Raw genomic sequence first — 24,080 nt, 5'->3', positions numbered from 1 at the left:
CTACCATGCTGGAAGGTTGGTAATCTTTGTATGGACCCCTGGTCACTTTGGAATCCCAGGGAACAAACATGCTGACAATTTGGCCAAGTTGGCCAGCAGGATGCCGACTTTGGAGATGGGGTACTGTAACCGGATCTTCGATTGACTCTACACCTACAGTTGTTGGAGACTTGGAAGGTGGATTGGTATATCATGGTTTTCTTCCCTTCGTGTTTCTTGCAGGGAATCTACTGTCCTCTGTCGGCTTTGCATTGGCCACACTTGGCTGACCCATGGCCATATCCTGTGATGTGAAGATGCACCCCACTCTCGGTGTGGTGCCTGTCTGTAGTGGATGATACCAAAGCAGCACATTTGGTTTTACATTTTACCCATGAAAGTGGTTTTTACTATCTGGTGATGGTTGACATACTCATCATTGTTCTCTTTCCTGAGATTTGATCTTGTCTGTGTAGCTAGTTCTCTTGTGATAATGGAGGATGTGGAAGCACTGGTCAAATGCAGAGGGTGTGTCTCCGATCATATAAAATGTCTTGGTGACCTCCAGCTGCTTTCTGGGCAGGGCAACTCTCCCACCTTCATTCTTAAACAGATACAATTGAGTCCATTGAGGTTTGCTTTTTGTGTCCTTCCTCTCTAGGGACTACTCTTGGTTTGACATACCATACAAAGTATTAAGGGACCAGTGATCTCATCGTTCGGTCCCTTAGGCACATCAATCCATCTATCCAACATCTCTGATGTTGTGTGCCAATAAAACAAGATAACTTAAATGAGGATACCTTCACAGCATTTCTGTATAAGCTTTTGACAATGAAACAGGTAATAAGAAGCCTGAAATCCTATAAAGATTTGGCATAAAGAACAGAGACTGACAAATACAGTCTGAAATATATACAAAAATAAAATGAGGAAAAATGAAAGCGAAAAATCTAGAAAGATTCAAGCTCGTGTTAAGGCAGGATTGCATCTTCTTTCCTCTGTTGTTTAACTTTAATGTTGAAGAGATAATTAAGGTGGTGAATGAATTTTTTTTTTAAAACGTAAATGTAAATACAAGGGGGAAAGGCCCGCATCTCGTGGTCGTGCGGTAGCGTTCTCGCTTCCCACGCCCGGGTTCCCAGGTTCGATTCCCGGCGGGGTCAGGGATTTTCTCTGCCTCGTGATGGCTGGGTGTTGTGTGTTGTCCTTAGGTTAGTTAGGTTTAAGTAGTTCTAAGTTCTAGGGGACTGATGACCATAGCTGTTAAGTCCCATAGTGCTCAGAGCCATTTTTTAGACATTAATTTATTCTTGTTAATGGTGGTTGAGCTCCATGGCTGTGGGTTGAATTACTTGAAGGAATACTTTTTTTGCTGTATTTCTCTAGTAAACCACTGTAGTGTTTGCAAATGACATAACTCATTTGGCAAAACGTAAGGAAATTGAGATTATCTGAGTGGAAACAAGCTACTTCGAACAGAATGTGGGGAGAAAAACTTATGGATCCATTCGCCTCGTTTTGCACATTGTTTTTTGATTCTTGGCCAACTTTTTTTAAAAAAGAAATTCACTCATCATTTAGGGGCCCCATGCAAGGAGTTGAAGTTGCTCTGTCCAAAATGAGGAGTGTCCATGACGGAAGTTCTGCTGTCTGCAAATCTTACCTGAAATCAGAAATTAAACAGTTTTCTCAATTTTTAGGATACTGCACACAGAGTAATAGCACAGCTTTGTGAAACTTGACAAAATAATAAAATGTGCCAGACATTTGAAATGAAGATGTTTTTGTTTTGTGTTTTTGGTCACATTTTTTTGCAATATCTAAAGAATAAATTAAAATAAAATATTTGCCTATTGCTACTTGTAGAGATGCCTGAGGAGCAATTCAGACAAATTTTGGAAAGATTTATTTATTAGTGTGCGCGCAATCCATTCTGTCACCTTGAAATACACAAAGTGAAGGAACTCTACTGTGTAGGTAGTGAGATCATAGAAGCAGCTTCTCTGTAAGAGGTAGCATAGCTTCAAAAAAATCCACTGGCATTAAACACAGCTTGCATTATTCATACAATATATCTTGTAAACAGATTAATAGGTAAATTTAATCTTCATAGATTTCCAAAAAGCATTCAACACTGTAGCTGAATGACCAACCTGTAGGCTTTCTATCTAAAGGTGCAGAAGTTTGATTCAGTGTTAAGTTGTAGCAGAAGCACTACATACACTTAACGTTGCAAGTTTTGCTGATCGTCACTTAGTTAACTGGTCAACCTGTAAGCTTTGTGTGTAAAAGGGCAGAGGTTTGAATCTGTGTTAAGTTGTAACTGACTTTTTGTTTTTTTCCTTGCTGTAAGAAAAACAACTCTCTATTCTGATGTGCAATTAATTTTCCTCTGTAGATGTGACAGTTTTTAGGCTGTAAATAAGTAAGGGTCATTTGTGGTGACATTGTGGTAGAACTGGTGTCAATATCTTTCATTAATCCACCCATGTGGGATGATTCTGACTCCTGCAAAAAATATAACAACAGTAATATTAATAATAAATTAATTAAATAATTAAGTCCATCTCAGCCTGACAGTAGGACAAAGATTATCAGAAGCTGATTATTCAGACTACACAACAGTAGCAGCAATAAAACAGGTTTTCTAATGTTATATTACTGAATTTTGGCAAGAGGAGGCTTCACATGGCATCCCACTGATTTTCATTGATTGAGGATGACTCAAAAGTAACTCTTGTATAAGAGATTAGGTCAATAAGCCTATTTTTAAAAATTGGTGCATACATGTAATTGTAACACATATCATGTCGTATTACCGTTCAGGTAGCCTCTTCCTGAACTTTGGCTTGGCAATGAATGTCATACAAGCATTGAAGACATATATGCCTTTGGATCTTGCATAATGAATAAGAGACACTTTGGTGCATGAACTTTTCTTTTCCTTAATAGTTGCTGGAAAAAAAAAATCGATTATGTTCATGAAAATATGTCTGTGTGTGTGTTACAGGTAAGACTCTGCTTGAATGATAATATGAAACAGTATGTGTTAGGATTATCTGTAACTGCATATTGTATTATCCTTAATTGTATTATTATATTACTGTGTAATTATTGTGTTAAGTAATCTTTAGTTTTATTAAGCACTTTTAATTATCCATATGAAAAAAAAGAAAACAAGACTGCAAGGATTTTAAATCGTGATGCCCACATCAGTAAATACTCAGGCAATTCTAATTCATTCTTCAGTCTCAGTTGCACATTTTTTAATTGTATGCCATGTTCCAATGTCTGTGGCTCATGCACGTAGTTAAGTCAGCAGCCCTTCTTGTCTGTTCAGAACCTCATATAAGAGTACTGCGACATGAGGTTCTGACACAAAAAAGACAGGTTGCTGATGCAACTGCTTGTATCTGAAGATAATCCAGACATATCCAAACATGCACATATAATTAAAAATGTGCAACTGAAACTAAAGAATAAGTGAGGATTGTTTAAATGTTAATATAGTTGCTGATTCTCTCAGGTTGAATATGTCGACTACAGACTGAACAATTAGTCTAACTGCTGCACAAAAGTCCACTTGAAAGTGGTATAACACTCGCATGTGATGATTCTTGTCTTCAGTTTTTAACTAATATCTTAGTAACCCAAACTCTACATGAACAGAAACTGCTAAACATCATTGAAAGGTCAAGGGGAACATCGTTTTGGAGTAATTTATCACATTAGATGTAATTCCTGCATGTGGTGGCAGTATTCATCTGTATTCACTGCCAATGTTAACGGATTATGTTTGTCATCGCACCGTGCGTTCTACTACATCCGATGGCAGTAAACAATTTGTGGCCAGAGGCCTGAACGACTTCGTTTTCAATCTAGCCACATTACCTGAACCTTGCGTCATCATCCACAGGGTATTCGTGACCGTGTCATCACTGTTGTTGAGGAAGGGAATTTGGTGGTGTCAGAAGCTGGAACACTTCAGTGTTCTTGATCACATTATGCAGTAAAACATAGAACTATGTGATACTGGAGAATCCAGTAGGCATGTAGGAACAGGACACTGCCATGTAACGATGCCAGTCTGAGATATTGAAGTTGCTAACGTATCACGGCACTATCCTTTTTTAAATGTGATGTCCACTGAGTTTCTTGGGTCAGTTGACCCAGCTTGACTCCACTTTCAGGATGCTAGATTACAAAGCAAACATGCAGGTATCAAAGAGAGGCAACAATGATAATCGACTCTAGTGATTACCATTTGCTGAGGAAAGTACATATTGTGACAAGGAGACTGCAATATTTTCTGACAGCCAGTATTTTCCAGATCAAATGATGGTCAAGTGTGATGTCCATTTGTATCCAAATATAAAGACAAGTTACCTTCTTGTGACTTCATATGTAAGGCTGTTTGAAGCTAGACTTGGGATAATGCACAGGATAGTTATTCAATTTTATGCTGCCAGTATACGCTTACCATGGGTAATGTTAAGATCCCATCAGCATGACAACTGTATCCTGAAGGATCATTGTTGAATACATGTTAGCTATGTTGCAGGAGGGGTTTGCAGAATGGGAGAAGATTTCTCTTTCTCCTACTGCACCAGACTTCAGCCCCCTTTGAAAACGTATGGCCGGAGCTAAAATGGACCATGTGCCAAAAATTTGAATTGTTTGTTATGTTATGCAAAGCCTTTGTTGCCGAGAAAGCAGTCACATTACAGAATTTACAACACTGCTCATATAAGTACAGGACTTGTAATTAAGAGAGTTATATTATAGACAATCAGCATGAAGCACACAACCTCTGGAAGAACACAAGAAAATCTGTGCCATATAATTCCTAGTATTTGAGACATGTAAAAGGCACTTAAGACCATGAGATGAGTCACGCATGGAAACCAGCAATACATACACGAGTATTGGAGCTCTTAGTATAATGACTTCATAGTTAGGTGGTGTAATTGACAGTCGGATGATCAACTGCATGATGACAGGTGGTAGAATGTGAGAGATTTATTACACATCTCGTGGACTCCCTTTCTAGCAGGATCCACGTAGTCGTGACTGTGGGAGGCTTTTGGACTAAATATAAACCGATAGAGGAACTACATGTGGTGCCATTTTGAGGGCTGAAATCCTCTTATTAAGAACTGTAAACAGTCTGTTCTTTTAATTTCTGACTTTTTTGTTGGCTAAATGAATTGACTCAGCAAAATAAAAAATAACTGCTGAAAGTGGGATTTGATCTCAAACTTGCCATTATGCAGTTACTCATCAAATAGTCAACTACAACACCAAACGACGAAGGCACTATATAGTAAGTGCCCCAATAATAAATTTTTTCCCCCTGTGCTTGGCTATACCACATGACTTCAGTGTCTTTTCCATGTCTGAAGTCCTAGGAATGACATGAAGCTTTTTTCTTGTGTTCTATTTTTAGAGGATGCATGCTTCATGCTGTGTGTCAATAAGGTGTGGCTCCATCAGTTACACTCTTTGTTACAAGTACCCCATCGTTTTACAAGCGGTATTGTGCGCTATGTAATTTGATCAGCTTAACATAGGGAGCAATTGCAATTTCAGCCATTGCCACTTCTTGTGCTATCACGTGTTGAAGTGAAAGCCAGAATGTGGATATTGCATATCGAGTTATGGCAACATATTTTCTGTGACTCCAAAGGTATAGTGTTAATAAGTTTGCTCCATGAATTTCAAAGAATTAATTTTGCGTACTACTGTGGTTTCCACTATGTTTGAGTTGCATACTAATTTGATCAACACAACAGACTAACAGTATGTGTGTTGCTGCTCAAAGCTTATGCTAAACTCTACAGCACAGCAATTAATGCAACAAACTTTAGCTGATAGGTATTGAACAGCTTTTCAGCGTTATTGAACAGCTTTTCAGCGTTGGCTCTATAGCCCAGACCCATCACCTTGTGACTTTCATGTACTCAGGCCACTCAAGAAAACTCTAGATGGAGAGCATTTTATAAAAAGTGAAGACATGCAAGAGTTCCAACTGGAAGTGGCTTGACACACTTAGTCATAAAATAAAATAAACAAGGAAGGGGTAAAATTGCATTACTCGGTAGTAAACGTGTTTTAGATAAGATGTATGTGAACGTCAAAAACCAAACCAATGGTATTACTAATTTGCAGAACAAAATGCGAATGTTGTTGCAAAAGGTGTCCAATATATATCCACCCCCAATAGACAGAATAGATATTAGACAAGTTGATGAAAAAACCTTATCAGAAAGTCACACACTAATTTTTTAAACCTTAGCTCTTCTTTAGATATTAATTCTCTCTCTCTCTCTCTCTCTCTCTCTCTCTCTCTCTCTCTCTGTATCTAACTCTATATTTCTCTTCTCATTCTTGTAGTATCTTAAACAGAAATGACTATAAAAATGTACTAATTTCTAATTAGAATAATGTAATTAATTGGTCTGGTATATTGTTCTTATTACAGAATGGTACTATCACAGCTGGAAATGCATCAGGTGTAAATGATGGTGCTGCAGCATTAGTACTAATGTCCAACAAACTTGCTTTGGAGAAAGGTATCAAGCCTATGGCTAAAATCATTGGATGGTCGCAAGGTGGTCTTGACCCACAGTATATGGGTATGGGTCCTGTACCAGCTATAACTGCACTGGTAAGTAGTGCAGTGCATTGAGGTTTTACCTATTCTTATCTTTAGAATATGTGATCAGTTAGATATTATTTTCCAATTGTGCTCTCCCCCTCCCTCCCTCCCTCCTTCTTACCTAACACATTCATTATGCTGCAGCTTGCTATGCCTCTAATGTGTAACATGTGAATCTGTCAGTATTTACGTGTTATAGTACAGGGTATTGTTTGCTGTGAATGTGGGATAATTGTTGTGTTGAATGGGTGTATGTTTAGTTATTTTAAGTTTGTCATTGCTGTGTCTGGATATTCAGTAGAGATAAAGTGATGGTTTGCTTGAAAACCAAATTACTTTTCTCTGTGCTTGACATTGTTCAGCCATCCTTTCATAAATGAAAAATAAAGTTGCATGTTAATGTTCACAAGCACCCAGTCATTAATTGCTGTTAATTTTAAGGTGGACCCCCCCCCCCCCCCGGTTACCCCTTACCCCAGGGGCTCCTGGTTATTTTGTTAGTCTGTGCATGGCGCTTTGGGCCCCTGAGCTATTGCAGCCCGTTCTTCCTTCCCTGGCTGCATTTCCTTTATCCTGCACCTCTCTCCCTATCGTCACTCCTTCCCCGCTGCCCCCTCCTTCTCCTCTCCTGGTGTTCTGATTTATTTTGACCTGGTTATCCACCTGGTTCCCTGTATTCCTTGCAATTTTGTTCCTCTTGCCTGTTCTCTTTCGTCCTTTTTGGCATTTTGGTGCACCCTTGGTATTTGATCTCCACTTCTAAATTTTCTGTCTTTAGTGTGAGCCATTTGGGGAAGAACTCTCTCCCTAGTGTCTGGGGTGTGGTGCAGGCAGTCTGTGTTGTGGGGCTGTTATGTACCCATCTGGTTGAGCCCCCTGGCAACACAGGGATCACATTACTGATACCTCAGCTGTTCCCTCCCCATGGATGCCAAGGAGTGTTTGCTTGTCTTCCTGGAGCATTGGAACTCCCAGCAACAGCCGCCGTGCTTGGTGGTCCTTGCTGTGGGTGGGTGGCACACGTGGAGAGCCCCTGATCGGAGTGAGTGGTATCAGGGCAAATGCTTGGCACATGAAGCGTATCAAGCTGCAAAAATCTGACCATTCTCAAACAGCCGTCTCTTCAAATGGTGAAGGATCATTGAATGCTGCTTCACTTGACCTGGCTGCCTTCCATTCCCTGGCTACACCGTGGGAGGGGGGGCCAGGCTCACCATTTGGGGATGAAACACTTTACCCACTACCTTGTCTTTACTAGGATGGATGAGTACACATTCACTGCCTCAAAGCCATTGTTTTTTGTGGAGAAGATAGAGGACAAGTTTGGTGAAGTGGGGTGTCTCAATAACACGCAGTCAGGCTCCCTGTTGATCAAAGCTTCTACTGCCACCCAATCTGCAGTTCTTCATGCTTGTGATTATCTTGGCAATCTCCCAGTGTCTATTACTACTCACCAATCTCTGGGTATGGCCCAGGCAGTGATTTTTCATAGTTACCTCATCCTCCAAACTGACGAGGGGCTCTAGGATTAATCTGCAGCGATGCGGCATTCATTTTTTTTGATGTGTGCAGAAGGGTCACAAAGACAACTGCACCAATACCAGCACCTTCATTCTGGCTTTAGAGTGGATTCCCTCCCAGAGGTGGTCAAGGTTATGTACTACAGATGTGATGTGAAGCCTTACGTCCCACCACCCATGAGGTGCTTTCGGTGCTTGTGTTTGGGGCATATGTCTTACTGCACGGCGAACCCTCTGTATGGTGACGATGGACACGCACTCTATGAGGGTAGCCCCTGTGTTCCACCACCTGTGTGTGTCAGTTGTCATGACCGACTCTCCCTCGCTCGCCAGATTGCCTAGCTTAGGCTCGTCAAAAATATGAAACACTCCATCTGGCGTCACTTTCTTCAACTTTTGCCTCTGTTACATCCTTTCTCACTCCTACCTCTTCCTTACCTCACCCCCATCCCCCTCTCCAATCCCCCTCCTTTGCAGTTCCCATGACCTTCCCTCGGTAGCCACTCCCCCACCCCGCCCAAAGAAGTGCCCCCTCTTCTTCGGCACCTGCCAGTGATGACAGTATCGTCATCCTCTTCCTATCCCGCTACCTTTCTTCAGCAGAAATGCCGAGTTGAACAGACCTCCCCCCCCCCCCCCCCCTCCCCGGCCTCTTTCAGCTGCCACCATCTTGGATCTTATAATCAACCCTTCACTAAATGGGAAGTCTTACAGGCTCTTACATCTTCACATGACACGGCCCAGGTCCGTATTCCATCCACAACCAGATGATCCTACACTTGGACATTACCCTGAGGCAACATTTACTCATGATCTTCAACTGCATTTGGCCCACAGGTGCTTTCCCTTCACAATGGTGAGGCAGTATAGTTATCCCCATCCTTAACCATGGGAAGAACCAAACATCTCTCAACAACTATTGCCTGATTAGCCTGACAAACTTAAAGTGCTTTGAGAGGATTGGTAGCTTCCGATTATGTTGGGTACTTGAATTTGGGGTCTTATGCCAGCGTATTAATGTGGCTTCTGGGAAAATTGATCTCCCAACTGACCATTAACTCAAATTGTAAACAACAATCTGACAGGCTTTTACTAACTGCTGGCACCTTGTCACAGTCTTCTTTGACCTACATAAGGCATATGACATGGCTTGACGCCATCACATTTTAGGTACCCTCCATGACTGGGGCTTTTGTGACCCCCCCTTCTGATTTTTTATCTGTGAGTTTTTATCCTGCCGGCGCTTCAGAGTTTGAGTTGGCACTTGACTCAGCACCCCTTGGATTCAGGAGAACGGTGTTTCACAGGGTTCTGTGTTAAGTGTCACACACTTCCTCATAGATATCAATGGGCTTATAACCTCTGTTGGGCCTGTGGTTACCCTGGCATTGTATGTCAACAATTTTTGCATCCGGTGCAGCTCCCACTCGGTAGCATCTGCTGAGTACCAGCTCCAAGGTGCCATCTGACAGGCCTCTGCATGGGTTGCCTCCCATGGCTTCCAGATTTTTCCCCCCCAAACATGGGTAATACATTTTTATCAGTGACCCACAGTACACCCTGATCCAGAACTTTATTTAGGTGACCAGCTCCTTGGTGTTCTTGGACCTTGTTTTTGATAAAAAGCTGATGTGGCTACCCCTTATTCACCACCTGAAGACTATGTGCATGTGGAAGCTAAATGCTCTCTGCCTCCTGGTCCACACTGCTAGGGGAGCAGACCATGCTACTCTTCTGCATCTTTGCTGTGCTCTGGTCTGGTCCATACTAGACTATGGTTGTCAAGTATAGGCCTCAGTGGCTCCTTCCAATCTGAAAATACTTGACCCTGATCACCACTGTGGGGTGCGTCTGGCTATTGGTGCCTTTTGCACTAATCCCGTTGACAATCTCCTTGCAGAAGCGGGGTTCTTCCCTCTACAAATACGATGGAGCCAATTCTTGGTTTCTTATGCAATTACCATTCGCAGATTCCCTGACCGTCCCATATACCCAGACCTCTTTGCAAACGAGGGATGTCTTCCTCCTGTTAACTATCCTCAGGTGGGATTGCCAGTTGGAATGCATCTCACTTCCTCTTCCCCTCTGTTGGGATATCCATCTCCACTCACTGGAATGCGCCCTGTCTATTTTCTCCTCGCCCCTCCACACCAGGTGGTGCCTAGACCATGTATTAGGACCGACCTAATCCAGGGTGCTGAGGTCTCTGTCACCACTATGGTTTTCCAGCATCTTGTACATTCCATCCTTGCAGAGTTCCGGGCTGCCACCATCTTCTACACTGATGGTTCTAATACGACAAGATAAGGTGGGATACTCTTTCATGTCTCCTACTAGCTTAGAACACTATTTATTGCTGGGATCCTCTAGTGTGTTCACAGAATAGCTACTAGCCATCAACAGGGCCCTCCATTTTGTTTCTCAGGTCTCCTTCCACAGTGTTTTATAATGTACCGACTCAGTGAGCAGCCTTGAGGCTATCGACTGATGCTACTCTCGTCACCCTTGGGTCTCTGCTATCCATGACCCTTTCTCTGTGCTTGGCCGTGCCACCTGCTCAGTTGTCTTTCTCTGGGTCACAAGTCGTATGGGCATCCCAGGAAATGTACTGGCTGACCGTTCAGCCAGAGTAGTAGATACTTATCACCTGTTCCCTTTCATGATTCCAGCTCCGGATGATATGCAGATCTCAGTCAAATCTCACGTTGCCCGAAACTGGAATGACATCTGGTGCACTACTGCTCTCAGTAATAAACTTCACACAATCAAGGAGTCTACTGCGGTTTGGCACTCTTTCTTCTGCTCCTCTGGGAGTCCACTGTCATCCACTGTCTTATGCTGTCTACACATTAGTCATACCAGGCTCACTCATTGTTTCCTCTTGCATAACGAACTACGCCCACAGTTTGGTTGTGGAGCCAGACTGACGGTATCCCATATATTAGTGGAATGTCCCCTTCTTTTGGTCCCTCATACTAAGTACAGTCTTCCAGATTACATAAATTTAATTTTAGCAGACTGTTCACGGATGGTAGATCTGGTCCTCTGTTTCCTCTGTGAAAGTGGTTTTTATTTTCAGATATAAGTTTTTGTTTTATTCCTGGAGCAGGGGCAGAGTGGTTGTGGTTGGGGCCCCTCTTCACGTTTTATTGGTCTGGGACCCATGACCACTCCCTCTTGTAAAGAGTTGTGGGTACCCTTTTATACCTTCTAATGTGTGTGTTTTAACTTCTTTGTTTTATAGTTTGACTCCTCTGACTGGATCCGTCCACTTTTAGTGGACCCTCTCTCTTCTGTGTGGAGCTTTGGAATCGCGGGACTGATGACCTCGCCATTTAGTCCCATAACCTCCTTCAGTTAATCAGTCAAGGTGGAAGGTGTAGTTCTTGCATGCCACATAACGTAGAGCCCTTCTCCATACTTTTTTGATGATCCAAACAGAAAATATTATCTCAGTAATATTAGCTTAATGATACTGGAAAGTCGTAAAAAGAATACTAACAACATAGGGAGTGAAGGTGACCACTCATCTTGTAGATGAGGTGTTGAGTGACAAATACACACTAGTTAGATTTATATTGTAACTAAGCTTTTGGGCAATGTCCTTCCTTGGAACTAACAGACAGCAAGCACAGCTTAAATGTTTAACTTAAATCTTGTTATTTAGGTTGCATGTCATGCAGAAACCTTTTTCCCCTACAGTAAGTGAGGTTGCACTAATGATGTGAGATATTTCTTATTGGTGTAGACATTTACTACCCTTTTACTGTGTGAAAGGTCTGTATCATTTATTCTTGGTAGCTGGTGTGCTGACTGCATAGGTTTCAAAACTTTTTTTAATGTGATATATGTTACATATTAGTTTCCTCTCTGCAGTGGAAAATTGTAACATAGCCTTTTAATTAAACTCCTTTCGCTAGTAATTGAGAAATTACGTTTGGTGACTCAGCAGTAAAATTCTGAACACATGAAGAAGGTTTTTGCTTTGCATCCCAGAGATGCAATCAAAATGAAATAAAAGTTTTCTTCAGTTTCTTTAACTAGATGACTACCACGTTGTTCTCTTTCAGTGCTACAGTTTATTACTCTTGCAAGTTTTGACCAGTGTCGACTAATAATCTACTGCTGATCATTTATCTGTTAAAATGCACAACATAAAATTCTTCATAGTTACATATGTCAGCACTGAGGGATCTACGTTTTTGTGGGTTGGAACTTCAAATAATGTGTAATAGTGTAGTTTGCCCTGTCTTCATTTTATCATTGTACACTTGTTCTCTATCTCTTTACATCTTTCTAATGTCTTGTCATTTCCATTCAGATGTGTTGTACAACAAGTGGAGTATGGCCACTCAATTAAACACTCTCCCATCAGTCGCTTAAAATGCTCTTACCGTTGCTTATAAGTTGCACCATAGTTTATATTCATTGTAGAGTGTTTAATCACCAGGGTAATCTGGTTATTCGATCAAAGGAAGGCAGGGGTGGAAATACTTAATCAGCCAATAGCATCCAACTTCTTTGAAACACGAAGCCATCAAAAGAATGGACATAAACCACTAATTGAATTATACATTCATCACAACTAATGTTTCATATCCTAATTTGCTAATTTCACCAACTTGGAACCAAACTGTCAGTTTCTAACTTAACCTAGACCTCAGGGCACATTACAGGTCAGTCTTACATGATAGTATGTATTCTAGAAAATAATATGAATGCAAATAATTTTCAATGTTATGTTCTATTTATATTTGCACACATATGGTGTCAAAGGAGTACATCATCATTACATCAAGAGACATAGCCAACAACTAGTATCAATAGGTTCAATCCATCCAGCAGGGGCATAGGCGTATCCTATATGACCATTCTTATTAAAACATTGTGATACTGAACTAATCTGGATGTGCATTTTCAGCTTTTCAAGGCATAATGAATAATCAAATTTTGAGCATGCAGCTGTGTAAATTCCGCTTCCACTGATATTTTGGCTGTGTATCTCCCAGACCACCTGGGAGTGAGCCAAGAGACTCTTGATAAATGGCAAATATACTAGTGGGAGAGGTGGAATTTGCATGATTGTAAGCCCAAAATTTACTAAATCAGCCATCTGATGATCCAACATTACAATCCCCCACTTCTTATACTGAACTGTCCCTTCTATCTACCCCAGGCTTTTCCAGCACTATCCCATAAGGCAAGGGCACCCATCAGCTCATCAGAAGGCAGGTGCAGCTATAGGCTCTCGGCCATGTAGTACGATTTAGTATGTCTCATCATGTCTGCTTGACTGCCCACTTCTAAGCTGTGTTTGCCCTGACCTGCCTAGCCTGCTGCTGCCAGCGAGTGGGCACTAGACCTGGAACAGCCTGTTGGCTATATTTACCCTTTGTCTGCTCCTCTCCTAGTTTTATAGGTAGTATTTTCCAATTTTACATCCCTTGGCAATTATTTAATAAAGGGTGTCACTCCTAAGAATCATCATGTGCATTTTCTCTGCTGTTTCAGCAGATATTTGCCATTTAATTTTTGCATTGTGTATGTGTAGTCAGCCCAAACAAATAGTGCCCATCACCTCTTTCAAGTAACTCCTGGTGAAGATAGAAAACATCAGTTTGTTTCCTGTTACAAACAAAATGATTTTAAAATCAGAATTTTATGTGCCCATTTGATAGAGTGTCCCAGATTAGTGTAGTGTGATATTTGTTTTGTTGTTATATATTAACAGGGACAGTAAAACTCGAAGAGTAACTAGTACTCCTGCAGTGACAGCACTGCCCTGGCCTGCACTGACTGCTACTGCCAAGCATGCCGCAGTACTGAGTAGGTGCTTGATTTCTGTTTATGCTTTGTGTTTTACTGTTTGTGTTAACACATACTGATAAAACAAATATCAGACTAGACTAACCTGGGACCACTCTGCCAAATGGGCACATAAAATTCTGATTTTCAAAATCATTTTGCTTGTAAGTGGAACTAGCAAACACTTTCCGCCAAAATTGGGCTTCACATAAACATTTTCATTTGGGCTGGCTCCAGTTACATAGCACAGAAACAAAATTGCAAATATCTGTTGAAACACCAGAGAAAATGTGCCAGTTGACTCTTAGGAGAGACACCATGTATAGATAATGGCATTTCTTTGAGCTTTAGTAATTCTGGTGCTGTGTGAAGTCCACAGTATTATTGTGCTGTTACTGTGTCTCTGTATTTTTGTATCAGTATTGGTTTGTCAGATGTTGTTTATTTGTTTGAAGTTCCTGTAGTAAATTACTAATGGAGAACACTGTGTTGTGAAAAGGGGACTGCTTTTGTCTAAAGTGTTGTTTTATTCTTCATTCTAGTTAGAGAAGGTACACTGGGGCATATCTGATGTAGATCTGTTTGAGATAAATGAAGCCTTTGCTTGCCAAGCCATAGCAGTATTGAAGCAGTTGGGTCTTAATCCAGCAAAAGTTAATGTTAGTGGTGGTGCAATAGCCCTAGGGCATCCACTGGGGGCTTCTGGTATGTACTTGCTTTCAAGATGTTTTATTTGTAAATGCTTCTACTCAACCTCTTCTACTTAACTGCATGAGTACGAGCCATTGTGTCAGTGGTGGCATGTTATTTTGTAAAACTGACTTTAAAATTTAATATTGTCTTCTTCCATTAATTTGAGTCACAATATGGAGCTGATTTGAGTTTTAGTCATTAGTAGATAACGACTATGGCTCCAATTTCAAGAATGTTTTATACACCTGCTTGCCAACAAGTGACAACCATATTATTAACTATGTGCAAAATCAGCGTCATTACTAGAACAATATTTTGAATCATTGAAGGAAATAATTTGTCAGCACAGATTCTAATGAATCATCATAACACATGGTTCATCCATTTTGCACACATTTGTCACTTGCATATTAGAGATATGGCTCATACAGTGCAGATTTTAAGTGCTATAATGAAGGGAGCATGTGCATTGATGACACATGGGCAAATCCTTTTTAACATAACACTTACCTTATTTTTGTCAAGTAGATAATATTTGGAATAGACAGGGAGTACAGAGGTGTAGTTGAAGTAGACCAATCAAAACATTCTTTAGAGAAAAATGTAATGTTGGTAGTGGAATGTATAGCTCATAAAAGCTAAATCATCTATAACTGTAATACAAACCAATCCATCATTATTGTAGTCCCTTAGCTTGATAATGCCCTAACATAACCTCATTCATTTACCTTGCATTAGATATCCACTCTGTGAAGAAATCTGCTATAATTGGTTTAATTGTGATGATATACATTTCAGGAGCACGGATAATAGTGACTTTACTTCATGCTCTTCAAAGGACCAGAGGCAGGCGAGGTGTTGCCGCTCTCTGTATTGGAGGTGGAATGGGTATTGCTATTGGCATTGAAATGTGCTGAGATTATGGCAGATTTGGCAATAATCAAGAGAAGGATGTGTTTTGTAGGTAAGTAAAATTATGTGGTACCATCAAAACAATCAATTTTTTGAAGTATTTATTTTTTCATCAACACAGGTGTTACATTTATTTGTAGGCTCCTAACAGTTTGGGAGAGTTAGTGAATGTGCCATTTCATTTAAGGAAAACAAATACAGCATTTGCTACTGCCAGGCACAGCAGCAGACAGCCCTCCCTCTCATTCACACAAGCACAATCCTCCTCCCCTTCTTACACATCCACACACAGTGATGATTATTTTTATAATAAGCAGAACTAATATACCATTCAACAATATGAAAAGTAATAGACATGCAGTTGTTCAGAGTCACTCTCGATTGTATTGTACAAAAATCTGCAAAATCTTCCCAAGTTTGAAATAACTATTCATTAATGGCTCTGAGCACTATGGGACTTAACAGCTACGGTCATCAGTCCCCTAGAACTTAGAACTACTTAAACCTAACTAACCTAAGGACATCACACAACACCCAGCCATCACGAGGCAGAGAAAATCCCTGACCCCGCCGGGAATCGAACCCGGGAACCCGGGCGTGGGAAGCGAGAATGCTACCGCACGACCACGAGATGCGGGCATATTCATTAATGATTAAAGAACTTAATTTTTAGAAGCAGCACTTATGTGAAGCCCACTTTTATTTTTTTATACGAGATTCTCAAAGCGGAAGAGGAAATGCAGAAGACAAGTGGTTTTCCACTGCATCTTACAAGTTTGACAGTGAATATGTTCTGTTCACTCACGCCTTTAGCGGATGTGATACAACATCCGCCTTTTTTGGTCAAGGTTAAATTAAGTGCTGCAATATTGTTGCGAAAAATGAACACCTAACCTCAGCGCTTTGCACGTTCAATAAACCACATGCTACCTGTGAAGAAATAATAACAGCAGGAGAACAGGTTACTATCGCATTGTATAGTGGAGGTGTCAGCAGTTCCCACACACTAGACCATTTGCGGTACCAGCTATTCGCCAAGTCTGCCACAAAAAGCAAACTGAATTTTGCACGGTTGCCACCTACACAAGATGCTGCACAACATCATTTGTTGAGGACTTACCAAAAAGTCCAAAGTTGGATGGGAAACTGGAAACCTCCTGAGAAATGGGGCTCGAATCACAGTGACCATGGTCCAATACCCGTTATAATGATCCAGCACCTGAAGCACTTCTTCACATTGTTTCATGCTCATGCAAGCTGAACTGTGGAGGAGCGTGCTCCTGCAGAAAAGTGGATTTGAAATGTTCTTCAATTTGCAAGAAATGTATTGGGGTCAACTGTGAAAATGTGCCAAAATTTTTATATGAAGACAGTGAAGATGTTGAGGAAACCGCTGACGAAATCAACGAACTTGCTGAGGCTGACTCGCTGTTTAAAGAAGAGGTCAATCTGGGATCAACTCTATGTACAGACCCTGAATCCGTAACTCAAGGTATTTCTGGTGACACTGAGGAACCTGGCCCATCAAAACGTTGGAAGTGATGCTCATATCTGTCTCAAGTGCGCGAAAGTGCGATATTACAAGTATTACACACCCAGAACTGTCAACATTTTTTATTAACTGACAATGCATTTTAATTGTAATAAAGCTACTTATTTTTAATGTCAACTGTGTGGCTTTTATACACAAGAATAATTACCTACCTTATTAGGTTGCCTATTGCAGCTAATAATAGTTCAGTTTCCCGAGACAATTTATTTTGTGTGTGTGTGTGTGTGTGTGTGTGTGTGTGTGTGTGTGTGTGTGTGTGTGTGTGTGTGTGTGTGTGTCTTAATGATGTATTTTTATATTTACAGTTTTACAAATACCAGGGCTGAGGTGGCCCATAGTGAACTTCAGGTAGTGATGTAAGAATCACAATAGTTAGGTGCCCAGCAATCCTCATGTTGCATACAAAGAAATTAAATACCTGAAAGTGAGGTGGTAAATTCCAACATATAACATGATGTATAACGTATTTATACTACACAAACAGAAACTGAAAAAAACAGTGTTCAAAAATAAGGTATCTTGCCACTATGCTCAAAATTTGAAAAATTGGTATTTTTTGAGGCGCTGTAGCGCCTTCGATACTGGGAGTAGAAGAAAATGGTAAGAATCAAATTTGTAGAGAATTTTGTGCTCTTTAAAAAAGAAAATAGACATCAAAGTGATAGGAGCAAATGAAACTGAGATATTTTGAAAAAACTGAAAAAAGTCCGAAATTTTCGAAGTTTTTTGACTGCAGAAAGTTTTCCCAAGAGAAATTTGGTTGGCAAAACTTGGTTTTTTAACCTTTCCAACAATATGAACGAGTTAAAAAAATAAAATCTTCTACCCCACCTTTTGCAAGGTATATCTGCTATTTGACTGGACTAAATAGCAAACCCTCCCCTGGAATCTTAATATGTTCTTTATCCATGAAAAAACAGTCACTCCGTTGCCAGTGAAATAGTGATGACTATTGATGATTGCAGAAAGCAAGGAAATTAATTTAATTCACAGAATGAAATTTTCAATCTGAAGTGGAGTGAGTGCTGATATGAAGGCTTCCTGGAAGATTGAAACTGTGTGCCAGACCGAGACCTGAACTCGAGATCTTTGCCCTTCATTGGCAGCCAAGAGCACTTGCTTGTGAAAGGAAAAGATCCCAATTTCAAGTCTAGATTTGATACACAGTGTTAATCTGCCAAGAAGTTTCAAAATCATTCTCATTGACCAAGTAATTCAACAGCCTCTGTTTGTAGGTTTATTCTGTTCACAAGTCACATCAGGAATGCTAGGAAAAATTTGAGTTTATACATTCTCATAGACTGAGTCCACTGTCTCTTTAAAAATTATATAGATAATTTAAAAAATTAGTTTTTATTAGGCACTATAAGGAAATTCATAAAGTGATTTAGTTTTTCTCGTGTTTCCCATGTCTTTAACAGGAGTAACATTTGGTAATTTTAGATGAATAGCACATACACTCTAGTGTGTAAGCCATATTGTATTCTACATGACTGACCGTTCAGAAAATTCAAAAACGACTGAGAGTTTGCGGAGGATGGCAAACATTTTGCTTGACTGTCATGTAATGCTGAACTGATTGTAAAAGTGTATGAAGAAGATATTTGTGGGAACAGGAAGCAGACAGGTAAAGACTGTAAAGCCATTGAACTATCACGTTTTCATCCCATCATTTGTGGAACTGTCTAGAAGAAACTTATTTCAGCTTGCCATGTTGTTACATTGCAGTTTGAGGATATTCAGGGAAAATGTTGAATGTAAGTGGCCTGAAACATATAACAACTAAAAGCAGTTGCTTGAACAGAATGCTGTACCTGTGCAACACACTGCTTATTTTTTGACTCATTGTTGAAGACAGTGTGACCACTGTCAGCTGCTCATATGGTCTAACCCTTTATGATTTGTGTTAAAATGTTATCTCCATTGAAGAGGTCAAAATTGATTGAAAACAAGAATTGAACATACTACAGCAAATGGACTACTACTACCAGTGCCTCCAAAATTCAGAAAATCACTGCAGTTGCTATGTAGAAGTCTGAGGGCACTAATTTGAAGATTATTCTGGAAATTGGAGTTAAATTAAGACATTTGCCTTTTTAAATTAGGAAATTCTGAGAAATTTTTGGACTGATAGCAATGCAGTATTAATTTATTTTGAAGCAACTATGTAATGAGTTTTTCAGAGATAGAATCCAGATTCACTCAGCTGCATATATCCACTGTGAGAATCAGTCACCATAGAGATTACTCAGAAGATGAAATTAGATTAGATTTTCTGTTCTTTCCATAGAATCACAAACTTTGTTCAATTCTCTGACCCAAACTGAGGAATTGAGCCATATGGTGCAGTGGCTACACCACAGGACGTTCATTTGGAAGAGTTTGGATTCAAACTCCTGTCTGACAGTCCAGGTTTAGGTTCTCAAGGATTTCTGTAAACTGGTTGACATATTTTGGGATGGTTTCATTGAAAAGAATATGGACAGTTTCCATCCCTATCCTTGTGCTTTATGAGCATGAACAAACTTCTGATATCATTATTAATGAAACACAAAACGCAAATATTTCTTATAGTGAGGAGATCCTTAGAAAAAATGCACAATAAACATTTACAGGACACTGACATCCTATATGTCCCTTACACAGGTTCTAAGTACAGTGGCCTTCAGTGATGTGGAATAAGTAACAACTTTTAAATTTTTTCATTCACAAAATAATACAAAACTTAGAAAAACACAAACATGTATACATATACCTGCTTAAGTGCATGAGATTACCAGACCTTTGCACCTAGTCATAGTCATCATCGAAAGAAAAGTTTGCAGTGCTTACTTACACACATTTCATTTCTATTGCGCAGATACTTTAATGTAGCAAGTAATCATGAACAGTCAAAAAGTGAACACTTACAGTCACAGGGAGAATATTGGTGCGGGGAACAAGCTCAGCCTTTGTTTCACACCCATGTTTTGTGCTTCTGCAAAAGCAATGCTGAAACATGGTGATAGTGATCACTGAAATGTTTGGTAATATAGCAACTAATAGTGTCGCACTAATTGATGTATTCGATGAAGGTAGCTACAGCTATGAAGTGCGTATCAGTTATTGGTAATAATATAAAATTATAATCAAATTGAACTGAAAGTTATGATATGGATATTTGCCATTCAGGTTAACTAACAAAATTATATAAAACTTTAAACATGTTGGATGAAAGTTTTTCGGCAAGTTACATTAATCACTATCATGTCTAGTCTCAACCATGTCCATTGTGAGATGAGTCATCAGCAGAATGATTGGTGTGTATTATATTGTTGTCAATTGCTATGATGTGCCACATTATATGCCCAATGAGATTTGTTAGGATATATCAATGGAGTATCTAGAAAATGGCTAGTTTCAATAGAAGGTCAGAATATGTTTCAAAATTTGGTCTAAAGATAAATATATTGTCAATTACATAATAAAAGTAAGTTCATGAATATTTAATCTTTTCTTAAACATATATTTACTTGTGAGCACTTATTGTAAAAGACTGCCTGTTTTGACATAAATGTTTCAAAATGGTTGTTTAAATCACATTGCAGGATACCAGCTGGTGTGTTGCCATTGTAGGGACATCAAAATAATGACTGCAGTGAGTGAAGTGCCAAATCAAAATGCATTACACACCAGAAAAGTAGAAACATCGTGCAAATGTAAAACTGTGTCCTCAGTCACTACTTTTGAGAAATGATTATGACGGTGTTCAGCAACATGAATACATTTGGCTATGGCATAACTGTGTGGGTTGTATGAAACTACAAAAGCATTGCAAGATGTGCATGTTTGAATGTAAATACAGATGTTAGGCAAGCCTGCAGGTTGCGCTGTTGTATTTGACCCCAAACAGCACCTGTGAAATATCCTCAATATGTTGCAGGTATCAATCATGGTTCTGTGTAGTTATGAGTGCATCATGTCAGAGCAAATTGTAGGTGCTCGTATGGTGGGTGTTTCCATAACTGAGTTAGCTGAAGTGTTAAGTGTTTCAAGAGGCACCATATCAAAGATTTATGCTGCATGCAGGGAGAGTGGGAAAACATCATCTGCAAAGTCACAACAGGGACAAAAGTGTGTAAGTGATGGTGATAGACGGTCATTGAAGGGAGAAGGAAGGAGGACTAAGAGTTTAACATTCTGTTGACTGTGCAGTCATTAGAGACGGAGCACAAACTTGGACTACAAAAAGATGGGGAAGGAAATTGGCCATGCACTGAAGTGATTTAGGAAAAGTACGAAAAACCTAATTTTTGGATGGCTGGACAGGGATTGCACTTTCATCCTCCCAAACATGAGTCCAGTGTGTCACTGAAGAAGATTGTGGCTGTAATAAGAGCACAACATCTGCAAAAGTCATTGTAGAACTAAATATGACACTCACAAACCCTATCAGCCTCAAAACAATACAAATCGAACTTCATAAGCAGAGAGTTGCAGGGCAAGCTGGAATTCCAAGACCACTCATTAGTGATGAAAATGCCTGTAGCAGGAAAACACCATGCCAAAGCCATAAAATCTTAACTATAGAACAATGGAAGAAAGTCATTAGGTTGGATGAGTCTTGTTTCACACTGTTTCCAACTTCTGGCTTGTTTGTGTCCAAAGAGTGAAACATGGTGAGGGTTTAGTGAGGATTTGGCGAGCCATATCATGGTATTCCATGGACCCCCATACTTACTCTGCAAGATCACAATACTGCCATGGATTGTGTGACCATTTTGGCTGATAAGGTCCATCCTATGGTACAGTCTTTGTTCCCCAATGGGGATGTGTTCAGAGATGACATTGCCCCTGTTCACACAGCTTACATCACTCAGGATTGGTTTTTTGAGCATGAGGATGAATTGTCACATCTCCCCTGACCACCACAGTCACTAGATCTTGATATTATTCAGCCTTTGTGTTCTGCTTTGGAGAGAAGGGTGCCTGATCACCATCCACCTCCATCATCCTTACCTGAATGTGTCACTATTTGTAGGAAGAATGGTATAAGGTTCCCTTGGAAACACTACAGAACCTTTGTTTATCCAGTTTGAGATGCTTGGAGACTGTTTTAAATGATCTAGAAATTGGCGCTGAGCGGTGTGAGCGTCCTTCAAAAACTAAAAGTTGTCTACAAAATGGTACCACCTGCTGTAGAAACTAAGTCTAAAATGAATATAACATCAAATGGACAATTTTCCCCACCAATCTGCAGTGCTATTGGTGTACAGATTTAATGTAATAAAACTGAATAGTAGCTTTGTCATCAGTTTGTGTTGCTAATGATCAACCAGTCACACTTGCGTGAGTACTTATTTTACGCTTTCCCCCATCAGTCTATCAATGTTTTAACTGCAAAGTTTAGTGCAGACAGTTGAAATCATTCTACCTACCCTGTGGTTGAATATCATGTGGAAGTCAGTGTGAATGAATAAGAAGAGAGTGAAATTTTTGGAATTTCTGCTTTTAGAATTTTTCACTTTTAACAGTTGAATCTCATTGGTCTCAGGCTGTTTTAGTGAAGGCTCTAATAAACACAGTATTGTGTGTCCCAAATGCAAGAAACAAGGACATTATTCAAGCTTCACAGCTTGTCGGTGTATCTATTATTGAAAAAAAATCTTCAGCTTCTTTCAGTTCCCAATATTAAAAATCTAAAAATTTTTTATATTGTAATCTCATCAATTAAATATAAAGTAGCAGAGTTCATGTAAGTAAAATTAACTCATACATTTTATAATTGTGTGACTATTAATGTTTTTATGTTTGTTTCAGGATTTTATAACACCACTCCTTTTCGACAATAAGGTTTGTGGCATACGTATTTTAGAAAATTGGTAGTATGTTCTATATATGTGCTCAGTTTTTATGGATCGTGGTTCTTAAATAGCATTTATTGGTTATGTTGGCCTCTTATGTACCAAATTTTATCTGTGACAGTGTGAAAATACAAGAAATTAGCTTTATTTTTTTGTACAGTCTTTTACTTATACTGGATCAGTGAGAGGAATTGTGTAGACTGTATGTGGCAGAAAGGTTTTGTGTACAAAACCCTGTGCTTTGTCTATGCAGTATGCATTCATGTGTACTTTGTTTTTGGGGTAATATTTTTATAGGTGTATGAATTATATTTATTTGAAGTGAAAACTAATGATTCATGAGACAATTGATCTTATGAAAATCGGCTGTAATAATGAAAATCCTTAAAGGTGAATAAATAATTCAGTGTAATGTAAAATTGATGATTTATTTTTGCACATGTCTGACACCACTGGTTACTGAAATATATTGCTTGATTTTAAGATCATACTTTACCTTTTTTTCCCAAAGAATTCTATCCAATCATTTGTTTATCATACTTCATAGCATTTATCATGAAGGGAAGAGTCAACCAATACATACATATACACATTATCTTACAAGGGGAGGCCACGATGTTGGGATCATATATTTACTTCAAACTTTGTATGCGTTTAGCAGGCCATTGAAACAACATAATGTGCAAATAGTAACGTGCACTCCTCTGGCAATTCCAAGAAAATCACAAGAGAAGTTTTACGTGTCTATTATGTATGTCTAGGTACTCAGCTTTTCAAGAATTTGAGATATTTTGACGTTTCATTTGTGCTAATGTTTCCAGAACAACAAATAGCTTGCCTGATGGGGTTCTTCCAATACCATGAAAAGATCTAAGATATGAGCCTTGAGAATCCAGTCATGAAAGCAGTAAAACACTTCATTTTCAACAGTCAAAGCAATGTTAACTTCTAGTGTGTATTCCAAGCACAACACAGTACATCTCATAATTAAACACACAAATCTCTATTAGAAATGTGATGCCCACCAGAAAAATTAAAAAAAAAAAACAGAATTTCTTCTACATAGTCAAAGCTCAAATTAATATGAGCTTTCCAATGATCTGGTTCACTGTTGT

The 24,080-nt window shown here is 39.5% G+C and overlaps 1 protein-coding gene across 1 annotated transcript in view; it reads left to right on the top strand.

Moving 5' to 3' along the window:
- The window catches only part of LOC126248659 (acetyl-CoA acetyltransferase, cytosolic-like), a 66,908-nt gene extending 43,796 nt beyond the window's left edge, over nt 1-23,112 (top strand). Inside the window, exons 6-9 of the mRNA XM_049949845.1 lie at nt 6,464-6,649; nt 14,508-14,670; nt 15,457-15,622; nt 22,922-23,112. Coding sequence (XP_049805802.1) covers nt 6,464-6,649; nt 14,508-14,670; nt 15,457-15,575 — 468 coding nt within the window. The 3' untranslated portion in view covers nt 15,576-15,622; nt 22,922-23,112. The remainder of the gene's footprint in view (nt 1-6,463; nt 6,650-14,507; nt 14,671-15,456; nt 15,623-22,921) is intronic.
- The last annotated feature ends 968 nt before the right edge of the window (nt 23,113-24,080 follow it).

Source organism: Schistocerca nitens, chromosome 3 (assembly GCF_023898315.1).
Source record: "Schistocerca nitens isolate TAMUIC-IGC-003100 chromosome 3, iqSchNite1.1, whole genome shotgun sequence".
In the NCBI taxonomy this organism is placed as follows: domain Eukaryota; kingdom Metazoa; phylum Arthropoda; class Insecta; order Orthoptera; family Acrididae; genus Schistocerca; species Schistocerca nitens.
Note: the sequence above shows the minus strand (reverse complement) of the source record. Positions and strands in the feature narration are given on the sequence as shown.